At 39.5% G+C, this 24,173-nt stretch overlaps 1 protein-coding gene across 2 annotated transcripts in view; it reads left to right on the top strand.

The window, feature by feature from the left end:
• The first annotated feature begins 12,071 nt into the window (after positions 1-12,071).
• The window catches only part of KDM3A (lysine demethylase 3A), a 56,382-nt gene continuing 44,280 nt past the window's right edge, over positions 12,072-24,173 (top strand). For both annotated transcript variants that reach the window (XM_040224266.1, XM_040224267.1), the window contains exons 1-4: positions 12,072-12,204; positions 12,760-12,974; positions 21,444-21,599; positions 22,798-22,908. In XM_040224266.1, coding sequence (XP_040080200.1) covers positions 12,789-12,974; positions 21,444-21,599; positions 22,798-22,908 — 453 coding nt within the window. In that variant the 5' untranslated portion in view covers positions 12,072-12,204; positions 12,760-12,788. The remainder of the gene's footprint in view (positions 12,205-12,759; positions 12,975-21,443; positions 21,600-22,797; positions 22,909-24,173) is intronic.

The following is a 24,173-nucleotide window of genomic DNA, read 5'->3' as shown; positions in this document are numbered from 1 at the left end:
GCTCAGCAAATCGATGAGACGCACCGAAAATCGCAATGACTGCAGCCAGCATTGTTCAACAGAAAGGGCCCAATTCTTCTCCACAACAACGTCTGACTGCTTGTCACAAAACCAAGGCTTCAAAAGTTGAACAAATTGAGCTACGAAGTTTTGCCTCATATGCCATGTTGTCAATAACTTTTGGCACACAAAACACTTCCACAACCAGCAGGATGCAGAAAATGCTTTCCAAGAGCTTGTCAAATCCCAAAGCATAGACTTTTACGTTATGGGAATAAACAAACATTTCTTGTTGGTGAAAATGTGTTGATTGTAATGGTTCCTATTGTAATTAATAAAGATATGCTTAAGTCTAGTTATAATGATTTAAAATTCAGATGCAAACCACAATTACTTTTGTACCAACCTAATATTACTTCCCTGCAGCTCTTGTTAAACCAGGAACTTCAAGGATGAAACTCATGTTTCTCCAAATATAGAATGGGTAAAGCCAGTTTTAATTTAGCAGAACCTTGTAATAAGAAATGAAGGGGATACTTCTCTAATTGTAGGCAAAGGAGATGGAATTCTGAAAGACTATCAGAGTCTAAAATTAGTGAAATTTTGTGAAAATTAGTGAAACAATGAAAACCTCTCACTTCATCTCAATTTTTTTAAACCCCTAATCTTACCAGTTCAACCATGAGCTCCTGGATCATTAAAAAATGTATGACTTATATATGTGTTTCATAGTCCACAATGCAAACCATGTCTTCTTTGATATATTAGGAGGAAAATTTTCCTCATTCTTCAAAGGACAGTGCTATTTTAAAATTGATTTTATATTGTAGTTGAATATGTATGCATTAAAGTATGCATAACTAGAAACTTTCCTGGTGGTCCAGTGGCTAAGACTCCATGACCCAAATGCAGAGTGCCCAGATTTGATCCCTGGTCAGGGAACTAGATTCCACATGCTGCAACTAAGACCAGCAAACCAAATAAATCAATAAATATTTTAAAAATATGCATAACTAATCATCTAATCTTTCACAAAGATAAGATTACATATATGTTATTTTTATCTTGTCCTCATGAATAACCCAGTGTGGTAGGTATTACTGGGGCATTTTTATCTGTGGGACACTGAGCTCCACAGAGATTAGATATCATGCTCAATCATCCAGTAAGTGATGGAGTCAGGGCACAAACCCAGGCTCATGAGTCAAAGCCCTTGCTCTTGCCACTGTACCAGTGCCTCTACTGTGTCTGTTTTTCTATAGCGCAATTAAGAACTTCCAGCAACACTGTTAATAACACCTCAAGAAATGACCCTCACCTCCAGATCTTTTTTTTTTTTTGGCTGCAGCACACAGCTTGCAGGATCATAGTTCCCCAACCAGGGATTGAACCTGGGACCTTTGGCAGTAAAAGTGCAGAATCTTAAAGCTAAAGGGACTCTGTTGGATATGTACCTGATGACAAAAATAGAGACTCTAGAGAGTGAGACTCAGAAGCACAGTTGATTGGTTGTAGATATTTTGTCAAGAAAACAGTGTAGACTCTGAAACACCCGTCCAGACCCTACTAGTACAGCCTATGCCTAAGGCAGAGCCATTGAGTTGGACTTCTGTTTATTTCACAGGTCACCAGCATTTCACTGGTCCATTTTAGTGTCTCTGTTACTTCTGCTCTTTTAATTGAAGTATAGTTGATTTACAACGTTGTCTTAATTATGCTGTAATTACAGCAGTGATTCAGTTGTACATATATATAATTCTTTTTAAAAATATTATTTCCATTATGGTTTATCATAAGATATTAAATATATTTCAGTAGGACACTGTTTTTTATCCAGTCTATATGTAAAAACTTACATCTGCTAACCTGACTCTGCCACTCCATCCTTCCCCAACCTCCTCCCCACCTTGACAACCATCAGTCTGTTCTCTATGTCTGTGATTCTCCTTCTGCTTCATAGAAAGTTTCATTTGGGTCATAGTTTAGATTCTACATATAAATAATATCATATGGTATTTTGTTTTTCTTTCTAACTTACTTCTCTTAGTCTGATAATCTCTAGTTGTATTCATGGTGCTGCAAATGACATTGTTTCATTCTTTTCAAATTAAATCCATTGTCAGGAGAGAAAACTGTCAGTAGAATCAGACATAGAGCTGTCCCATATGTTGACAAAATAAAAATTCATATTAAAAATAATCATGAGATATAAATAAAAGCTTTAGTGAGAAACGTGGACAACATTGTTAACTGATGGGGACTTTTTATGGAGAGAGGAAAACTATAATAAAGGGCCAAGTGTAAATGCTAGGTATAAAAAAAGTAATATACGAAATAAACAATTTTTTAAAAGAGGAGGTTAGATACAGACATTAGTTAACTTCAAGACAAGTCATTAGAAATACCCAAACCAAAATACAAAGAAGAAAAGAGTGAAAACAAAATACCTGAGTGCATAAAACAATATTGAACAGTTTAATATATGTGTGAATGAATTCCTACAAGGAGATGAAATGAAAACATTTAAGGAGATATTGGCTAAGAATTTTACTAAAATTAAAGATATTAACATGGATCTAAGAAGCTCAGTAAATCTACAGTAGTTTAAATACAAAGAAAACCACACCTAGGCACATCAGAGTCAAAATGCTAAAAACCAAAGGTAAAGAAAAATTTTGACAGCAAAGACTAAACGATACATTACATACAGGGGAACAATTATAAGAAAAATATCATTCCTACTTCTTATCAGGAATAATAGAGACCAAAAGATAATGTATTTGGCATCTTTTTTTTTTTTTTTTTTTTGTATTTGGCATCTTTAAAGTTAAAAGGGGGAAAATTTTTTGTCAATCTAGAATTCTGTATCTAGCAAAAATATCCTTTGAAATGAAGGTAAAATTAGGACCTTTTTTTCCTTTGCCACAAAGCTTTCAGGATCTTAGTTCCCTGACCAGGGACTGAACCCAGGCCCCAGCAGTGAGAATGCTGAGTCCTAACCACTGTACCACCAGGAAGTTTCCTAAGATTATGGCTTTTTAAACAGACAAAAGCTGAAAGTATTTATCTCCAGCACATCTGTACACTATAAGATCTACTAAAATTAGTTCATCAGTGTGAAAGTGCTGAGCTCTACCTAAACTGCAAAAATTAATGGTTTAGGTAAATTTACAATAAATTTGTTGTTGTTCAATGGCTAAGTCATGTCTATCTATTTGCGACCCCATGGACTGCAGCATGGCAGGCTTCCTGTCTTTCTCCATCTCCTGGAGTTTGCTCAAACTCTTATCCATTGAGTTGGTGATGCCATACAACCATCTCATTCTCTGTCATCCTCTTGTCCTGCTGCTTTCAGTCTTTACCAGTATCAGGGTCTTTTCCAATGAGTCAGTTTTTTGATAGATTAATTAAACTTTTTCTTCATAGAGAAAAATTAAAATCACTCATTTGAAAACAAAGAAGTCTTACCTTCCAATTATCCTTCTTATGGGTTCTTTCCAGAGTAAAATGCTAAATATCATTTTGTACTTTTCTTCTTATGTATGTGCTGTGCAAAATGCTAAATATCATTTTGTACTTTTCTTCTTATGTATGTGCTATGCTGTACTAACACTCCCCAAATCATTGAGCTACTCTTAAAACTGAAAAAAGAAAAGCAGCTTTATATCATGTACATAATTTTTGTTGTTGTTGTTCAAATCACACACATAGAAACTTGTAATACAACTGAGTGGAATATATAACACATTCTTGGTTTAGTATTATCAATAGAATTACACAGTGAACAATTATCAGATAATTCCTTTTATTGGTCCTCTGGAGTGCTGCAGTCCATGAGGTTGCAAAGAGTCAGACATGAACTGGTGACTGAACAACATGCCATCTAAATGACTGAATACATTGTTAATCCATTTTTTTAAAGTTCATTAGTCTGGAAAAAAATTGTATGAAATAAAAACTGATTTTACAGGAATGAATGAACAATAGCAGAATTAAAATATTGGAAAGTATAAAGGTAGGACACATGAAACAAACAGAAGTCAAACACTAAAATAGTAGACTTAAAACCCAAACATATTCATAATTATATTATTCATAATAACTAAGAACTGAAAATAGTTCAGATATTTAACAGAGCATGGACATACAAAATATGGCATATTTAGACAATGGAATAATACCTAGCAATGAAAGGAAATAAGCATCTTACAAATGTAATCATATGGATGAATCTCAAAGACATGCTGAGTAAAGAAAGCTAGAAACAAAGGAATACATACATAATATGCCATTTAAATTAAATTCAAAAACAGGCAAAATCGATTTCTAGTAATAGAAATTGGAACAAAGGCTACTATGGGCAGGGGTATTGACTAGAATATAATAGGAACATTCAAGAGTCATGAAATGTTCTCTATCAGAGTTTGGCAAACTTTCTGTAAGGAGGTAAAGAGCAAATATTTTAGGTTTTGGGGGGTCATACAGTCTATGTTGTATCATAAAATTAGTCATAGATAAAACAAACAAATGGGTGTGGCTGTGTTCTAAATTTTTGTTAGGCAACTCAAATCATTTAATTATGAAAAGCCAGAAATTATCATCATCAGGATATAAAATCAGTTAATCACTCGTTGGGGAGAGGGGTAAATATTAAGAATCCAAATATGTATAATCTTTTATTTAGAAAACTTCTCAGGAATGATTATTACCCTGTGCTTTCTTAGCGGGGAGACAGAAAGATTTGCAAAAATCAGCTATCTGTTCAACTTTTATGGAAGGTGAATCCCTTTAGTCCTCACTTTATTTTAGAGACAGGAAAAAGACTCAACCTTTTTTTTTGGATGGGGAGTTCACCACATGGCTTGTGAAATCTTAGTTCCTCAACCAAGGATTCATCTTGGGCCACTGGCAGTGAAAGTGTAGAGTCCAAACCACTGGTGTGATAAATTGCTCAGTCATGTCTGACTCTTTGCAACCCTATGGACTGTGGCCTGCCAGGCTCCTCTATCCACGGGATTTGCCAGGCAAGAATGCTGGAGTGGGTTGCCATGTCCTGCTTCAGGCAATCTTCCTGGACCAGGGATCAAACCTGCATCTCTTGTGCCTCCTGCATTGGCAGGTGGGTTCTTTACAACTACTGCCACCTAGGAAGCCCCCAGATCTCCAGAGAATTCCTCAAACTTCTTAGTTATGAATTATTCATCACCTCTTTCTTTCAGGGAATATTTGAGATCCAAGAATGTTATTCTTCAAACTAAACTCAAAATAATTGGAGAAAGTTGAAAATGGACAGGATTTTAAATTACACTAGATAACAGTATTATAGTTTTGTAAGAAAAGATTATTTTTTATTGTATGTTAATGCATATATATGGAATTTAGAAAAATGGCACTGATGAACCTATTTGCAGGGCAGAAATAGAGATGGAGACATAGAGAACAAACTTGTGGACACAGTGGGGAAGGAGATGGTGGGATGAATTGAAAGAGTAGCACTGTATACATTACCATGTGTAAAATATCTAGCTAGTGGGAAGCTGCTGTATAGCACAGGGAGCTTAACTCTGTGCTCTGTGATGACCTAGAGGGCTGGGATGGGGGTGGTGGTGGGGAGGAAGGCTCCAGAGGGAGGGGGCATGTGTATACTTTCAGCTGATTCACATTGTTGTGCAGCAGAAACCAACACATTGTAAAGCAATTATACTCAAAATAAAAATTAAAGAAAAAACTGTTTTTTAGGAGATGCACACTGGTATATTTAAATGATGTTTACAAATTTGCCTGGTTCAGAAAAAATATTATATCTACATATAAGTGTGCTAAGTTGCTTCAATCTTCTTCCAACTCTTTGCTAGTCAATGGACTGTAGCCTGCCAGGCTCCTCTGTCCATGGGATTTCCCAGGCAAGAACACTGGAGCAGGTTACTACGTCCTCCGCTGGGGGATCTTCCTGACCCAGGGTTTGAAACCATGTCTGTTATGTTTCCTGCATTGACAGGCAAGTTCTTTACCACTAGTGTCACCTGGGAAGCCCATCTATATACATGTAAATGAAATTACATAAATAAATCAATCATGGCAAAATATTAATTGTTGAACTTAGATGGTTGTCATATAGGTAATATTTAAAATCGCTCATAATAAAGCATTGGGAAGAAAAACAAACAAGAGATTGCATTTAAGAACTGTCTCATGTGAAATTTTCCATTTTTCCCTTTTCCATTCACTGCACAGATGGTAGATGTGGGGGCGGTAGAACAGAAAACAGCTGGAGAAATAGCAATATATTCGGTCATAAGTCAACTAACTAAAAGACAAGTTCAACAAAACTTTGAAACAATGTTATGTCACTTTCAGAGTCATTCAGCCAGATGCTGAGAAGTCAGAAACCTAAATATATGATTTTAAGAAAGAGATTTTTTTCATGTTGGGGCTGGAGGGAGTATGAGCCTTTTCAGGAAGTTTAGGGATCTTTAGGGACCACATTATGAAGATATTAAGGCAATTACAGAAGAAAATGAGTTATGAGGTCCCTCTGTTTAGAGGCTTGTTCTAATTTTATTATAGACACTGAAATTTGAATTCTGTATGATTTGCATGGTCATAAAATGCTTTTACACTTCTGGTTTTATTATTATTGTTTTGGGCTGCACTGTATGACTTGCAGGATCTTAGTTTCCTGAGCAGGGACCGACCCCAAGTCTTGACAGTGAAAGCACTGAGTCTTAACCACTGGACTATCAGGAGCGTTGCCAGGCTGTAGAAGACTAGGCTGTGTACCAGATTTGGCCTGTAGCCTGCAGTTCGCTGACCCTTGTTCTATTAATATATCTTGATGGGGATGTGAGTTATACAGATGTTTGCATTTGTATAACTGAAGAAACTGGTCATTTAAGGTCTGTCCATTTCTCTGGAAATAAACTATTTCTTAATAGAAAAACTTCTTAAAAAAAGAAAGAGACAAGGAACTTAGTACTGATGTTCTGCTTTATTAACAAAACATTAACAGGAATAACATAAGACATTTAAATTTTCACACACAACACTATTGTGCTATTTAAACAAAGCAGATTCAGACAGAAAATTGTGTTTTAATTGTTCTGCAGGTGAGGAATCAAGGTCCAAACAAACACCAAATTCCTAGTTGCTAACTTTCTTTCTTTTATTTATTTAATTTTGGCTGCACTGGATCTTGGAGAAGGCAATGGCAACCTACTCTTGCCTGGAAAATCCCATGGACGGAGGAGCCTGGTAGGCTGCAGTCCATGGGGTCGCGAAGAGTGGGACTGACTGAGCGACTTCCCTTTCACTTTTCACTTTCCTGCATTGGAGAAGGAAATGGTAACCCACTCCAGTGTTCTTGCCTGGAGAATCCCAGGGACTGGGGAGCCTGGTGGGCTGCCATCTATGGGGTCGCACAGAGTCGGGCACAACTGATGCAACTTAGCAGCAGCAGCAGCAGTGCTGGATCTTCATTGCCGGTCGTGGATTTTTCTCTAGCTGTGGCTAGCAGAGGCTACTCTCTTGTTGTAGCGCACAGCCTTCTCATTGGGATGGCTTTTCTTGTTCTGGAACACAGGCTCTAGGTGCAAGAGCTCAGTAACTGCAGCTCACGAGTTCTAGAGCGAGGGCTCAGTGGTTGGGATACAAAGGTTTAGTTGCTCCTTGGCATGTAGGATATTCCTGGACCAGGGACCAAACCCATGTCCCTTGTATTGGCAGGTAGATTCTCAACCACTGTGCCACCAGGGAAGTCCCAATTGCTAAATTTCCTAAGAGATTTTGGAAACTTCTGATGTCCCTTGGGGTAAGTCAATTCGGTGGCAGGATTTTTACTGTAATTATATGTTGGAACTTGGATGATAGTTTTTATGAACTGACAGAAGAGATTTATGGCAATACATCCAGGCTAAAATATACTTGTTGGAAGTGTCAACATCCTATTTCTCACTTTTCCATTTGCCTTGACTTCAGCTTATCCTTTGACTTCTCTGAATGGTTCTCCATATTGAAACTCCTTCTGTATTGTTTCTAGGATATACCTCTGTCCTGGTTCTCCTGCTACTTCTAACATTTCTCTTGGTCTTTTCAGTGTCTTTTGCTGATCCCTGAGTGAATGCTCTCATTACTTTCCCCAGGCTCTAATACCAAGTGGCAGGCTCTCCCCTAATGAGAACAGTCTCTTCACCTTGTTTGGACTCTAATGCATCACAACCAGGTGATCCCCATTCATGCGTGTCTGCCTCACCTCGCTTGGGCTCTAGGTATCTCATGCTGGGTTAACCTTCTGTATGTCTACTATTGTCATCCCACTTGGGCTCTGACTCTCCCCACCAGGACTAACTCCTAATTAGCTCAAATTTCCATGCCGGGCAGCTTCTTGTTATGAAAACCTACCTTATTCTGCACTCTAATATCTTTAGGACTGAAATGTTCAGGAAGAGGAAGAGAAAGGGACAGAGGAAGGCGAGGTGGAGAATCTTTAAATATTTTACTAGATCTTTTAAATATCGAGCTCTTTGATCCACCTGTAACTTATTTTTCTGACACTGATGTAGGGATCTGACTTTGCTATTTTTTCCTAATGAATGATGTGCTTAGTTGTTCAGTCATGTCAGACTGTTTGTGACCCCATGGACTGTAGCTCGCCAGGCTCCTCTTTCCATGGGGAATCTCCAGGCAAGAATACTGGAGTGGGTTGCTATGCCCTTCTCTTCCTAATAAATAACAAACCCCAAGCATATATTGAATAGTTTATTATTTACATCCATTTGAAATGCTGTGTTAATCATAAACTCATTGTTTATATATCCATGGGTCTGTTTCTGTATTCTCTTAATTACTTATATACTGTATTTTGATTATTTCATTCACTGGAAGAAATTTAATCGGAAATTAGTTTAATATGAGGAGAAATGATATCTTTATCAAGTAATACAAGGAAATGGAATTTTTCAAATCTTCTTTTATGTATTCATTTTATGGCTATCTTTCCATTGGTAAAGTCCTACAGCTTTCTTCTTATAGGTTTTGTTCATTTTACATTTTTTTTCTATAGTTTTCCCTGTATTCTATAGTTTTCATGATTTTAAGTGGTTTCTTTTTCTTCTGTTTTCTGTTCTAATTAATGCTTGCTCAGGAATAGGAATTCCTTTGATCTTTTTGTTGTTGCTGATCTTTTATTGTACCACCTTCTTGACTCTGGTATTTGTGCTAATAATTTGTCATGAATATTTTTGAGTGTCAGTGTAGTAGCTCACATTTATAAGATTATAAATATAGCTTTAAATTTCAAAGTAACATGAATACTTTTGTCTCATAAAAGTGAGAGAATTACAGTGCTAAATCATCTTTGACCTACACCCCTCCTTACTAGAGTGCACTCTCCAATATTAGTAGCCATTAATATATATATTTCATAGAACATTATACTGTACTTTTTGTGTGTGTATTTTCAAATATTGCCAAATGCAACTTTTTTTTCATTCAAAATGTGCTTTGCTAATCTATCCTTATTGGCACATCTAAATATTAATATATTTCATTCCCTTCAAATGCTCTACTCACTTTTCATTATATGTATCATATTTTATTTACTTATGACCCAATTGAAGAACATTTAGATTATTTCTAACTTTTCACAGCCACAAATAATGTTGAAATGAACAACCTTGTTGATGTCTCCTACTATATATTTGTGTGTGTTTTTCTAGCATGGATGTCTTTCTAGGGTGGGTGTCATATTCCTAGGTTTGAAGGATGTTTAAAAATTTTTAATTATGAATAAGCATTAAGTATGTGTGTGCTCTTAATATTCCCAGTTTTCTAGGTAGTTTGGAGTTCATTGTGAGTGAGTATTCTTTTCAGTCTCTACTAAAGTAAACCCGATTTTTCTCTCTTCACCAGTTGTGGTAAATTATAGAAAATTTCTAAATCCGAAATACTTCATATTCAAATAATAATCCTAACTAATATGGTGATTATTTTAAAAATATACTGCTGGACTTGCTAATATTTAACAATTTTTGGTCTTTGTTTACAAGTGTAGTTGAACTATATAGCTTTCCTTTCTTGTACTCTACTGATTCAGATTTGATAATAGGGGTTCACGAGTTTTATAAAATTGGATAAAACATTGAATATCTTTCCATCTTTCCTAAGTTCTGGAACCATAATGTAACCTAGGAATTATATGTTATTTGAGTTTTATATAATTATTCCTAGCTATTGCTTTTCAAATTAATAGTTAATTATGTAATCTAAATCCTCTATATCTAACTTAAAAAATCTAAGATGCCTATTCCTGGGATAGATGTATTTATATCTTCAGTACACTCTACTACAAATTATCAAAAAATTTTTCATGTTTAACCTTAGGGAAGGTTAGAATATGTTCCCACAGTCACAACAGTTCTAGTGTATGTTATGCTGTCTTTGTGGACTTCACCCTTCATTATGATAAAACCATTTTGATGCCTTTGCTTTCAACTTTATTAACATCACTCTATTGCTGTGCACTGATTACCATTAGATTAGAGACTCTTTAAGGGCCATATTCTCATACTTTGTGCTGCTGTTGCAGTTTGCTCAAGGTCAATTTATAGGTTGTTTTTAATCCAGTGAGTCTTTTTAAAGTCTGATTAAAATTAACCCACTTATATTTATTGTAAATACTGATATTTATACTTATTCCTTTAATTTTTAAAATCAATTTAGCATATTTCTGTCTAGTTTTTTTTTTTTTTCCCCCTCCCTTGTTCCCATGCTGACTTATGCTGCACTGGATATGCTTTCTTTGTTCCATTTCCCCCCTCTTTAATGGTCTGCAAATTATAAATCAATCAAACTAATTCTTGTGTTTATTCTTAAAATTTTTATTTAATGTCATGTATTCAGAACATACATGTTTAAAATCAATACCCAGAGTTAACTTGAATCTATAATTCCTTGAATATGTTTCTGAACTTTTCCCGATTCTCAGTTTTCACACTTGTAAAATGTGAGCTTGAGTTCTCCACTTAATCTTATTTAATCTTAAATATTAAATGTGATACCACATCAAGCATCAGCCTTTATAAAATAACAGATCTTCAATTCCTTCATTGCATTTTTTTCTTCATTCAACCAAAAATCTTCAGGTGGAACAGACACAATCACCTTTCAACTCCTTTGTCCTTCAAAGTCACTTCCTCTTCATATCTTACATTATGACCTTGATCTAGTCTTTCATTTTCTTTGTAAGACTCAGAATATCTTCTCATTCTCCCTTTACATTAAAAAGAAAGAAAGAAAGAAAGAAAACAGCCCATTCTTGTATTGTACGAATGGCCTCTTTTGCTTTAGATATAATTAATATCATTTCCCAGTGACTCCATGCCTTTCTTCATTTTTCCTTCAAAATGGCGGACTTCAGACTTCCACGATCATCACCACGTGCGCCTGCGCCTCCCGCGGCCATTTCGCCCAGCAGCCCAAGCTCCAACCTCTGCTCCGCGAAGCGCCTGCGCACGAGCCTCTCGAGCACTGTCGCTCCTCCCTCTAGCTGAGTACGCTTCAAACCGCACGTTCCAGTCCCTTCCCTCCCCCGCTGACTCTGCACCGCTCTCACCCCTTTCCTGTGAGATTCTTCCGCCAAGTGGAAAGCCTATCTTCGGTCGACAGCCTACGCAGTTGACAAGCAATCCAATAGGCACTTACAGCCCTAGGGTTCGCCATCTAGTCTTATCTGTGCACCACAGTAATTTTCCTCTGGGTCCTAAAGTTGATAACCGATTTCGCGGGACTTTTTTGCATCCGTGAGGCAACAAATAGAAAGAATGGCCCTGGCGGAGGAATCCCTCGCTTACGCTCGGTGTACTTTAACCTAATGGGGGTCGTCCGGGAGTCGGAAGGGGGAGGGGAGAGGGAGGAGGCAGCCAAGGAATTGTTTTTTTCTCTCGCCCCGCCCTCGTTCGGGCGGCCAATGGTGATGGTCTCTTTCCCTACTAGTCTCGCCCAGCTCCTCGGACTCAGCCAATGACTGGTGGAAGCGGCTCCGAGGGGGCGGACCCAGGAGGCTGTGCGTGTCTTGTGAGAGCTCTTGAACCAAGTCAGAGCTAGAGTCGGCTGGGCGGCTGGAAACGGCGGCTGCCGCCGGTGACTCAGGGAGGCGGGAGGCGGGGTAAAAGCGCCGCGGCCTCGGCTGAGGGGAGCGGAGGAAGAAAGGTGAAGGCGCCAAGCCCGCGGCCCCGCCATCCCCGCGCTGGGGCGCCGGCCGGGGGTTCCGCGGCCGGGAAGAAGGGTGTCGGGGCGGGGCGGCGGGGCAAGTGCGGAACCGCGGGCTCGCCCCTCCCGCGGGGCCGCCCGGGGCGGGGACCCGGCCGCCTGGGACGGGCCCTCTGCTTCGGGGCCTTTTCTTTTCCGGGGTGAGGGGCGAACACTTTCAGATCCACTTAAGCAAATAATTTTCTCCTCACTCAGTGTGCGGTGAGGTTTAAGGTTTTGGAAAAGCGAAACTTGGGAGAGCGAGGGTCACGCGGCTCTTGGGGCCCGTGTTTGGGGTGGGGGAGAGATGGGGGGGCGGGGAAGGCGCGGGTGGAGAGATCGGGTGCTGAGTCTTACGTCCTCGCCTCCGCCGCCCGGGGTCCGGTCCTCAGAGCGGGGTTAGGACCCTCCCTCCTCCCTGGCCTCCTCTCCGCCCGCCCTCGCCCCCACCGCCCTCTCTTCCCGGCCCCCTCCTGCCGGCCGCCTCCGTTGCATTTTGTTTTTGTGTTTTTGCAGGGAGGAGCCCTTCCTGCAGCGTGGAAACCATGGTGCTCACGCTCGGAGAAAGTTGGCCAGTACTGGTGGGGAAGCGATTCCTCAGTCTGTCTGCAGCCGACGGCGGCGACGGCGGCCACGACAGCTGGGACGTGGAGCGCGTCGCCGAGTGGCCCTGGCTCTCCGGGACCATTCGAGCCGTCTCCCACACCGACGTTACCAAGAAGGATCTGAAGGTATAAGCGGCTCCCGAGCCTCGGCAGTCGGACGTTTCCTAGTTACCTTGGTAACGAGACAGGCAGCACACCCCCATTCCCCCTCTCCCCTTTTCTGAAAAGGCGACCAGAAAGTTGGCATCTGATCTGAAGGTGCAGAAAACTAGACCTTCAAAGTCTTTGAAATGGTGTGTAGAGCGAGGTGTGTTTGGCCTGGAGTTGCCTGTTTTTAATAATGGGCTTAGAGGTTGCTCAGACATGCTTAGTTGTTGCCCGCGCTGTGCCTCCTTGCTCAGTTGGTCTGTCTTATCTGACTCTTTCAACCCCATGGACTGTAGCCTGCCAGGCTCCTCTGTTCGTGGGGATTCTCCAGGCAGGAATATTGGAGTGGGTTGCCATTTCCTTCTCTAGTGCTTCCTCAGGACAGTACGGTTCCTTCTAGGAAAGGGGTTGAAGTGATGTTAATACTATCTGGGACAGGTGGGTGACATTTGGAATGTTTGAGAATTCAGCGTTGAGAATAGCGGATGCAAGTGCTTTTAGTTGGGTTTTTTGGTTCGTTCCTCCGAATTTCTTCCCCCCAACTTCTTAAACTTTCAGACTTGTGAGAAAAAAAGTGTGTGTAGAGGGAGGAGCGTAGTCCTCTTTTCAGCGTGTTAGGGTGGGTGTTTGCCCTTATATGGTGGGTCAGGGCAGGAGTGAGTTCCTGGTTGTCTTTGAGGAGTCTGTAAGTGGGTGTGGGATATGACCATATATGGAGGGTTGGGGTGGAGCTGCCCCTTATACGGTGTGCCGGAGGAATGACTTCAAACACTCTATTGGAGTGTTGGAAGGGAAGGAGAGAAATGGGAACAATTGCGGCAGGTGATTTTGAATCGGAATGACACGCAGAATCTTTTTCAGTTAGATCTTTTCAAAAAGAGGTGAATTCTGCTTTTACTCCCTAATAGAAGTATGGGTGTGAAAGGGTGCTGGAAACAACCAGTGAGGAAGCCATTGTACCAATAAACTCTCCTTTGTGCAAAAAAATAACTGAAGAGAGGTCCCCAACAAAAACTCTGAGGTGGTGATAACTTGAAGAAAGCTTGTCAGAACAGAAGAACTTTCCATCCTGGGTAATGGATTCACTTGGTCATTCTCTTGGCTTTTTCTTGCAAACTGCTCAGATAAGGGAAGCAAGCTTTCGCACTGGCAGTTGAATACATGTTGATTTCTGAAACACTGTTCAAGGAGGACACTTTCAAGGTGACAGTGCATGCCCCAACTAGTAATTAGTCTGCAGAAGGTTATAGGAAAGGATATGTGGTAATGTATTTTCAAAGCTTCCGTAGTCTACTTTATCTTCATGTGGAAAAAGGAGTGACCATTGTGTACTTAACCATGTGTTAGGCATCATGCTGAAGAGTTAATGGCTGTGTTCATATTTAATCCTTACAGCAGTTCTTTGAGGGTAGATACTAATATTCCCCACTTTATAGACAAAAATACTGGGTCTGGGGGAGATTTTCTTGTCTAAGGTCACAGTTGGAATTGTTCTCACCAGAAAGTTTTGACCCTTGAGCCCACTTTCTTAATCATCGTGCTCCCTAATCAAAGGCTGTGCCACCGAAGGATTCCTGTCATACAGTGTGAAGTTGGTTTCACTCATTGAAAACTGGGTTTTGAGGTTTACAGAAAGAATTAGTGTGGTGCAGGGATGGCCAACCTGTTTGCTTTAGGCTAATAAACTCTCTCCATAAAAATGGGCTTTGAGGAGTAGATGTTAATCATAGTTGTTATGGTTTATTTCACAACAAGTAAAATTTTCTCTATTGCCTTTGTTTTTATTTGATTTGAATGGAAAAGAGACTAAGCTTCACAGTTTTTAGTTCTTTAGCAACTAATGAGACACCAGATATTCCCTTCCCCATCAGAGATCAAGGACCTGTTGGGTTAGAAAGGCAGTCTAGGAGGTCCTTTATGTGTTGTCTTCTCTGCATCTTCCTCACCCCCAGCCTTTGAATGGCGGTGATAGCTTCATTTTCAGAAAGAAGAAATAGATTTTAAAGAGGAAGTCTTGTCCAGACTTGGATAGTTAGCTACTGAGGGACAGAGAGAGCACTTGAATCTAGGTTTGGCTGTTTGTCTTCCAGTGGGCTAAGGTGCCTAACCTGGAGGCAAGAGGGGTTTAATTCAAGAACAATTTCAGTTATAGTGGATTTTTTGCATTACCTACATTCTTCACAACTCAGCCCTCCTGTAAGAAATCTACTCAACTTCTCTTTTCTAATCACGATTTATTGCTGCATTCCTTAATGGAGTAGCAGATGAAGTAATTGGCTTAAGTGTAGGGACATGTATTACTAAAAGCAGTTTTGGAAACTTTGAAACCAATTGTTTGGCAAGATACAGGCATAAACTGAGTAGGACCCTGCTGTAAGATTTAGAGGGTTTTGGGGAGTGGGTTGGGACTGGGGGCAATAATGAATAAGAAGGAATAAAATTCAAGTAGTGTGCACCTGTTTTAGCACTGGTAGAGGTCCAAGTCTGTCTAGACTGATTTGCTTCCTTGGTTGAGGAGTTAATAAGGCCAGGACTTGTTAACTTTGGTTCATTTAGAGAAACACTTTGTAACAAAGCCACTTACTTAGTTACATTGTGTTTACTGGTTTGGGGGAGTGGGTTGGGACTGGGGGCAATAATGAATAAGAAGAAATAAAATTCAAGTAGTGTGCACCTGTTTTAGCACTGGTAGAGGTCCAAGTCTGTCTAGACTGATTTGCTTCCTTGGTTGAGGAGTTAATAAGGCCAGGGCTTGTTAACTTTGTTCCTTTAGAGAAACACTTTGTAACAAAGCCACTTACTTAGTTACATTATGTTTAGTGGTGAAGACAGAATTAACAAACACCTTTTCCCAGGTCGCTCAAGCAGTAAAGAATCCACTTGCAATGTAGGAGACTCAAGAGACAGGGGTTTGATCCTTGGGTCAGGAAGATCCCCTGGAATATGAAATGGCAACCCACCCAAGGAATCTTGCCTGGAGAATCCCATGGACAGAGGAGCTTGTGGGCTACAGTCCATGGGGTCACAAAGAGACATGACTGAACAACTGAAGCAGTAAATGCTTTTATTTAATTCTCACAAAAATCCTAGAGAGTAAATTACACTTTTTAGTGTTAGAAACTGAGGCTTATAACTTGCCCATTTTTGTCTTCAAACCTTAAACACTAAGCTTTAATATTCAGATAGAATGAAATTAGCACGACTCTTACTTTGCTGGCTTCAATATCCCCAGAACTAAGAACATTGCTTGGCATGTAGATTTTGCTAAAATATTTGAACAAATACATGAAGGAAGCAAATAGTTATTACTTATATATAGAAAAGCAGTTTGGGAATAATCTTGCAATGGAACAATGGTATTCTCTTTATCTGGAATAACAACAGATCTTAACTAGGTGTGATTAGAACAACTTCTTTAACCTTATTTTTATCCCATTCTTCTTATTTGAGTGTGAGGCAGGTTGCTTTCTCACTGGCTTTGTTCATTATGCATGCTGAGAGTGTCCTCCTTCTCTACCTTGTTTATCTAGGTCTTTCCCTTCCTTGCTTTTGTAGTTCAGTCACTAAGACGTGTCTGACTGTTTGTGACCCCATGGACTGCAGAATGCTGGGCTTCCCTGTGCTTCGCTATCTCCCTGAGTTTGCTCAAACTCAAGTGCATTGAGTTGGTTATGCCATCCAGCCATCTCATCCTCTGTCCCTCTCTTCTCCTCTTACTCTCAATCTTTCCCAGCATCAGGGTCTTTTCCAATGAGTTGTCTCTTCACATCAGGTGGTCCAAGTATTGGAGCTTCAGCATCAGTCCTTCTAATGAATACTCAGGATTGATTTCCTTTAGGATTGACTATCTTGCAGTCCAAGGGATTCTCAAGGATATTCTCCAACACCACAGTTCAAAAGCGTCAACTCTTCAGCGCTCAGCCTTCTTTGTGGTCAAATGCTCACATCCATACACAACTATTGGAAAAACCATAACTTTGACTATATGGACCTTTGTCAGCAAAGTAGTGTCTCTGTTTTTTAATACACTGTCTAGATTTGTCATAGCTTTTCCCACTCATTAGCAGCTGAATGCCTTGACTACTGTCTGCCTGGTCTTTTCATCCTTGCAATACAGTTGAAACTTGAATGAATGTTGCCTGTCAAGCCATGTAAAATGAGAAACTTTTAGCACAGTGTAATAACTGTTTACCCTTACAATTGAATGCTTGATTCTAGGATTTGAGATAAAAGTCTGGGTGGAAGAAGACATAAATAGAAGCATAATGAGATGATTTCTGATTTGTGAAGTAGTGAAATAAGTGACCTTCTGCATCATCGTGCTGGACATAGAGTAGATAATGTCATCAAAAACTTTGGGATTAAAAAACATGCCATTGTGTAAATGCTTATTTTTAAACCTGGAAACATTTTACTTGGCCATTCTGATAGTTTTCATAATCATATACTCAGGTAAGATTAGTGTATACTAAGTGGGAGGTTTTGAAATTAGCTTGATTAGATAATATTAACTCATGTGTCTTAAAGAGATTTTCTTTTGGGGAAAACTAGCTTGAAATAATTAACTTGAAATATCCAACATCTGGTCAGTGAATTGGATAGGCTAATAGGCACACATTTACAAGATGCCCTGTTAAAAATCTGGAACTTTGGGAATTACAGGTAGTGAATCATAATTAAATAGGCCTCTTTCTGGCCTTTGGAGTCATACAGAATAAATAACATCGCCTTTCTGGACCAAGGGATTGTGGAGCGAAGAACACTCTTTACAATGAGAACTAGCTGCATCTGTCAGCTTGCAGGAGCTTGGTCAAATCATGTTAGTTCCCCCTGAATTTTAATTCTTACTGGTACATTTTTATAGAAATTTCTGCAGAAGAGACTTTTTTGGGGACGGTGGCAGGGGATGTCCTTATATATAGCACATCAAACCTCAGCACACAAAAGAAAGATGTGTGGTTATGATAGATAGGAAACTTTTGAAAGCATGTTTAAGAAAGCTCACAACTTGGTTTCATTATATGTATTTTAAAAGCCATCTTTTTAAATATGAATTTTTGATTAATGTGATCTAATACTCAAAGTCATAAACTTTTTTTTTTATAAACTTATTTTTAAAGAGCTAAACTTAATTTTCAAATCACTGAAAAACTGAGATATAAAGAGGAACCTTGTCTAAATTTTGGTTTAGGGTTGATTATAAGCTTTGTAGATAGTGATATGAAGAATTGTGATATTGCTTAGTTTTGAGAAACCACTTAAGATCTTAGATTACTTCTTTTTTTTTCTGAATTGATGTTAGGTGGTCATATTTAAGTCTTATCCCCATTCCTAACTGAAGTGATACTCTGATAAATTAAGATTTGAATTTTCATGAAGATCTTAAAGCTGCCTAGTCTGCTTGGCAGATACTTAATGCACATTGCCTTTAAAATCTACCTAACAATTCCTTGAAGGGTAAGTATTAGTACTTGCATTCTGAAGCCACTAGAACACTAAATTCAGAGAGCTTAGATTTTGGCAAGCGTTCTTGACTCAGGTACAGTTAATTGGTTGCCTTTGTAATTCTACATATTTTATTTTATGCGTGTAAAACCATTCTGAGAAAGCTTCAGCAAAGCTGTCATTCAAACCCAGATCTCTGTGGCTCTGACGTTTGTAGATGTACGCTCCTGGTACACTACATTGATGGGAAAGCTCTGTCATCCGAAGCTAGGTTGGTTTTGAAGTTGATGTGATGTGGGGCAGAAGGACTGAGGAAGATATCAGAAGACACGGATTCTGTGGCTAGAAACAGAAAGGAATATACTGTCTCTGAACACCTCTGTCTTGAAGGACCATTGGTTGGTTATGGTGATTGATGGAATACATAGAACCAGTGGAATCATAGAACATGGGGCCTTGTCACATAATAGGTGCTTACACATTTGCACTTTGTAATAACTGCAAGAATAAAAGCCTGCCATACCAAGAAGATAATGCGCTTCTCAGGGGAAGTTGCTGAGAAATTAGGGGTGTACATTTTGTGATTGGGAGAGGAGGATAGGATTGGTCTTAAATTTAATTGATTTTAAAGATTAATATTATATAGCCATAAACCTGAAAAAGTTTGGGATTGAGGCGAGTGGTATATCCCTTGGGAACTTCCTGCTTTCCAAGTGGATGAGAGAAACAGAAGGTAAGAGCCCAGTTCAGAGAGAAATTTATTCACTCAACAAGTATGGAGACCCATGAAATACAATGGTAAGTAAAAGCCAACACAGACTTTGACCTATTTGAGTTTTTAATATGTCAGTCAGTTAACCACAAATGAATAATTCAAAATGTGGGTAAGTGCTAGGAAGGAAAAGGACAGAGTTTTGAGTATAGTCAGCAAGGGACTTCTCTTGGGGTAGAGAGGGGCTCTTTGGTAAGGGACAACGTCTTTGAGGAAAGGATTTTTGAATTGGATTCTGATGCGTGAATGGAAAATAAGTAAACTTTTTTTCTAAAGGCTGAAAAGGGAGATAGAATTGTCTATGAAATTATGAAGTGTTAATGGATTTACTAATCCTTTGAAGGCAAAAATGAGGGCTTTTAAATGAAAGATAGTGATTTTTACACTGAATATCGAGGGAATATATTGTATCTCAGTTAAAACATAAAAAACATTTTAAAAGACTTAGAATAAATTAAAGGAAATCCTAAAGGAAATCACCCAATTAGTATTTCTCGGAAGGACTGTTGCTGAAGCTCCAGTACTTCGGCCACCTGATGCCAAGAGCTGACTCATTGGAAAAGACTGATGCTGGGAAAGATTGAAGACAAAAGGAGAAGGGGGTGACAGAGGATGAGATGGTTAGTTAGCATCACTGGCTCAGTGGACATGGATTTGAGCAAACTTTGGGAGATGGGGAAAGACAGAGGAGCCTGACATGCTTTGGGGTTACAAAGAGTCAGACATGAGTCAGCGACTGAACAACAATGAAAAAGGGTAGCATATCCTTAATGGGTTAAGGGAGCTAAGGTGTTCTGGTACCTTTACATGAATTTTAAGGTTTTGTGACTGATTACTACTGCATTACTGTCAGAGACCCACTTTTGGACTGAATTCTACCTTTATATCTTAAAATATCTATACAGGTTTTAGGGGGTAGTGTGGGGAACTTCTAGATCAGGAGTTATAACTTTAAGGCTAAAAGGTATTTTATGAATCAGAAGCAGGATATCTCATGAACGTGAATGTGAACTCTGTCAGTCGTGTCCGACTCTTTGCGACCCCATGGACTGTAGCCTACCAGGTTCTTCTGTCCATGGGATTTTCCAGGCAATAGTACTGGAGTGGATTGCCATTTCCTTCTCCAAGGGATCTTCCCAACCCAGGGATTGAACCCGGGTCTCCTGCATCGTAGACAGACGCTTTACCATCTGAGCCACCGGGGAAGTCTCATAGTTACTTGGAAAATAGTATTTTAAAAGTAGTTTAATTTTCATATAAGAAGTTACACAGGCAGTTTAGGAAAATTCTGGTGTCATTTATCAATTACTTGCTTCTGTATTTAGCACAGTTTTCTTGGAGTTCAAACTCTGAGGTAAATTTCCCAGTTTATTCAACTCAAAGCATTGAAAGTGCCTTTTGCTGAATCCTGCTGCTACCAGAGAATGTAAAAGCCAGTGGTGGATTGTGGTGTTGGGGGTCATCATCAACTTACCATGTCAACACAGAATTACAGTGCCCTGTGACAAGTACATCTCAGGGTTTCAGATTTCTGTCTTTCAATTCTCCAAGCTCTGATGTCTAATTAACATGTAAAAACCTTCTACATGGGGTTTCTTTTCTGTTAGGTCTTCCCAGAGATTACTTGAGGACAGATTGGCCCCCATATCCATTGACTTCTGCTTCCCAAAGTGGCCTGGGAGCCAAAGCTTGATATTTAGACTAGACAATTGTATCTGTTTTTTTTTTTTTTTTTTAATATTTATTTTTGACTGTGCTGGGTCTTCATGGCTATGCACAGCTTTCTCGTTATGGAGAGCTGAGGCTGCTCTCTAGTTGTGGTGCACAGGTTTCTCATTGTGCTGACTTCTCTTGTTGTGGAGCACATGCTCTGGGCATGTGGCCTTGGTAGTTGCAGCACGTGGGCTCTTAGTTGTGGCTTGTAGGCTCCAGAGCGTAGGTTTGGTAGTTGTGGCACATGGGCTTAGTTGCTCTGCGGCATGTGGAATCTTCCCAGGCTGGGGTCAAACTCTTGTCACGTGCATCACCAAGCGGATTCTTAACCTCTGGCCTACCAGGGAAGCCTCATATCTGGTTATTTTATTGTGGGTTGAGAAGGGAAGTAAGAGAGCAGGAGTGGGAGATATTCACAGATACAGATCTGAATAGACTGATCAGGGTCTAATTTCATCTTAGACATTTTTCATGTTCTTGCTAATCAAGTCTGCTTTCCTTCAATTCTGTTTGTCTAGGTGTGTGTGGAGTTTGATGGAGAATCTTGGAAGAAGAGAAGATGGATAGACGTCTACAGCCTCCTAAGGAGAGCCTTCTTAGTGGAACATAACTTGGTTTTGGCTGAAAGAAAGTCTCCTGAAATTTCTGAGCGAATTGTTCAGTGGCCTGCAATAGTAAGTAAAACTCGGGCTTATTGAACCTCTGAGAAGTTCTTTCATCCGTTATGAACGAAATAGGGAAAATCTATATGTAATATCTATAGTTGGCCTTCTGGAAAATAATAGTACAGGGGTATGACGTTGCAGAAGATTCAGAAAAAGCCTCAGGATCTCCTGTCAGCCCTGCTAGGAGGCCTGCAATTCTGGACCCTTGTCTTTTGTGGGTCTCAGTTTCCTCACTTGAAGAGTAGGGAGTGAGGGTAATATGGGGAACTTCTAGGTCAAGGATTGGAAACCAGCAGATAAATACCAACATACAGATCTTTTTGGTTTGCCCCTTACAGTGTTTTAAAAAAATCTAAATTAGCTGTCTACCTTAAAAAAATACAGAGAATATTCTTAAAAATCTAGATTCCCAGTTATTAGTGAACGAACAGTAAGATATGGCCACACTAAAGCCTGTAGCAATTCCTTTAGCAACAGTAGGCTGAAGCTGATTAGTAGGCATCGCTCGGCCCCCGTCAGGGTTTCCACTTTTGGTCTCATGATCTTTAAGGTTCCCCTGGCTCATATTTCTTTGACTCTAAAGACGCCAGCAGTCGGTATATGATTGTGCCATTTCTGCACCGGAAGTCTGGTGCAGTTAAAGGCAAAGAGTGAGCCCTGTATCTGGAGAGGACGTTAATGCTGTTTGAGAGGTGAGCTGGGACAGATTTGGGTAGTTGAAAGGCCAAGAGGATGATTAAAAGGCTGGCCAGCTTGTGAAGGGCCTGCATGCTGTGTGAACCAAATTGAGATTTTGCCCATGGATGAGACGAGCCCCTGAAGGGTTTTGAGTGATGTAGGGTTTTGTTTAAAGTTGTATTTTGCTTTTTGTATTTTTCCCCCCATCTATTAAGAATTTGCTAAAAACATGGCCCATTTTCCCAGAAAAATAAACTTAAAACAGTATTCTGCATAAATTTGGGGCAAGCCATACATCTGTAAACTCAGACCTATATGTTAACATGACTCTCAAATGTGTATCTGGTTTATATGATTGATTCTGGATAAAAATTGTGTGCTCTTGTGTTGGTTGCATAAATAATTATTATTGAGATTGGTAGTAAATAAACAAATGAATGGTTTAATCTCTGTGTGGAACATTGCCAGTCCCCATTTTCACAGTGATACTAATAGCAGTTATGATGCCAAAACATTTCTTTTGTTTCAGATGTACAAATCTTTGCTGGACAAAGCTGGTTTGGGATCCATAACATCTATTCGCTTTTTAGGAGATCAACAAAGAGTATTTCTTTCTAAAGACCTTTTAAAGCCTATACAGGTAAAACATTAGAACCAATATTAAGCCCTAAAAATAGAAGTATAAACTCCTTTAATGTGAGAACTAACATATTGACATTGATTGTTCCAGATCAGATATCTAGCAGAAAAAAGGACCCATCTTATGAGCAGATGTTAGACATTAATGCTCAATGTTAGCCATTGGGTTGGTACTGTTTATTGGAGTTGGAAGGACAAAGGTATTACTGTTGATGGCTTTTGTGTGTAATATGAAATAATTTTTAAAATAGGTAATACGAAAATAATTTTTAAAAGATTAACTGTTACTCATATATACATATATCTGCATGCATATATATCAGTCCTCATTATTTAAGGATTCTATATTTGGGAACTTACTTACTTGCTGAAATATATTTGTAACCCCCCAATCAGTATTTTGGTGCTTTTATGGTCATTCACAGACATGTGCAGAGTGGTGAAAATTTTGAGTTGTCTGACACCTGTTCCCAGCTGAGGTTTGAATAAGGTGCCATTCTGCCTTCTTGTTTATCTCTTCTACTGTAAACAAGTGTCCTTTTCAAAGTCTGTTTAGTACTTCGTTGTTAGTTAATTCAATGTTTAAAATGGCCCTCCGGGATAGTGCTGAAGTGGTCTGTATTATTCCTAAGTGAGTCTTAGAGAGAACATGTGTTAGCTAAGCTTCGTTCAGCCATGAGGTATGGTAGCTGTGAGTTCAAGGTTAGTAATGCAGTAATACAGCTTCTCCGCTGGCTCAGGGGTAAAGATTCCATCTGTAGTGCAAGAGCCTCAGGAATCTTGGGTTCGATCCCTGGGTCAGGAAGATCCCCTGGAGGAGGGCATGACAAACCACTCCAGTATTCTTACCTGGAGAATGGGGGACAGAGGAGCCTGATGGGCTGCAGTCTATAGGGTCGCATAAAGTTGGACATAACTAAAGCGACTGCATGCAAATAAATGTAGTTATATAAAAAACTGTGAAGTGGGGTTTTTTTTCCAACAGAAACACATAAAAACAAGGTTATGTATTGATTGGTTGATGTCTCTTGTGACCAGAAGCTTCAAGAAACCTAACCCCGTCTTTTCCCCTAGGAATGGTTCAGTGTTCACTAGTTCAGTGTTTGTGGTGACCTAACTATAGCAAACAGTATGAATCAAGTGTCTGTGTATGTTCCTATTCTTTCCAGTTAGCTTGCAGAACTACCTTTTTCTTCACAACATTTAGGCTTTTGGGTCTTGTTCATTTGTTTATTTTTTTCCTTTATTATAAAAATGTTGGGAGGG

Source organism: Oryx dammah, unplaced genomic scaffold (genome assembly GCF_014754425.2).
Source record: "Oryx dammah isolate SB20612 unplaced genomic scaffold, SCBI_Odam_1.1 HiC_scaffold_25, whole genome shotgun sequence".
Lineage (NCBI taxonomy): Eukaryota > Metazoa > Chordata > Mammalia > Artiodactyla > Bovidae > Oryx > Oryx dammah.
The sequence above is the reverse complement of the archived record's forward strand: the minus strand, read 5'-3'. Positions and strand labels throughout refer to the sequence as shown.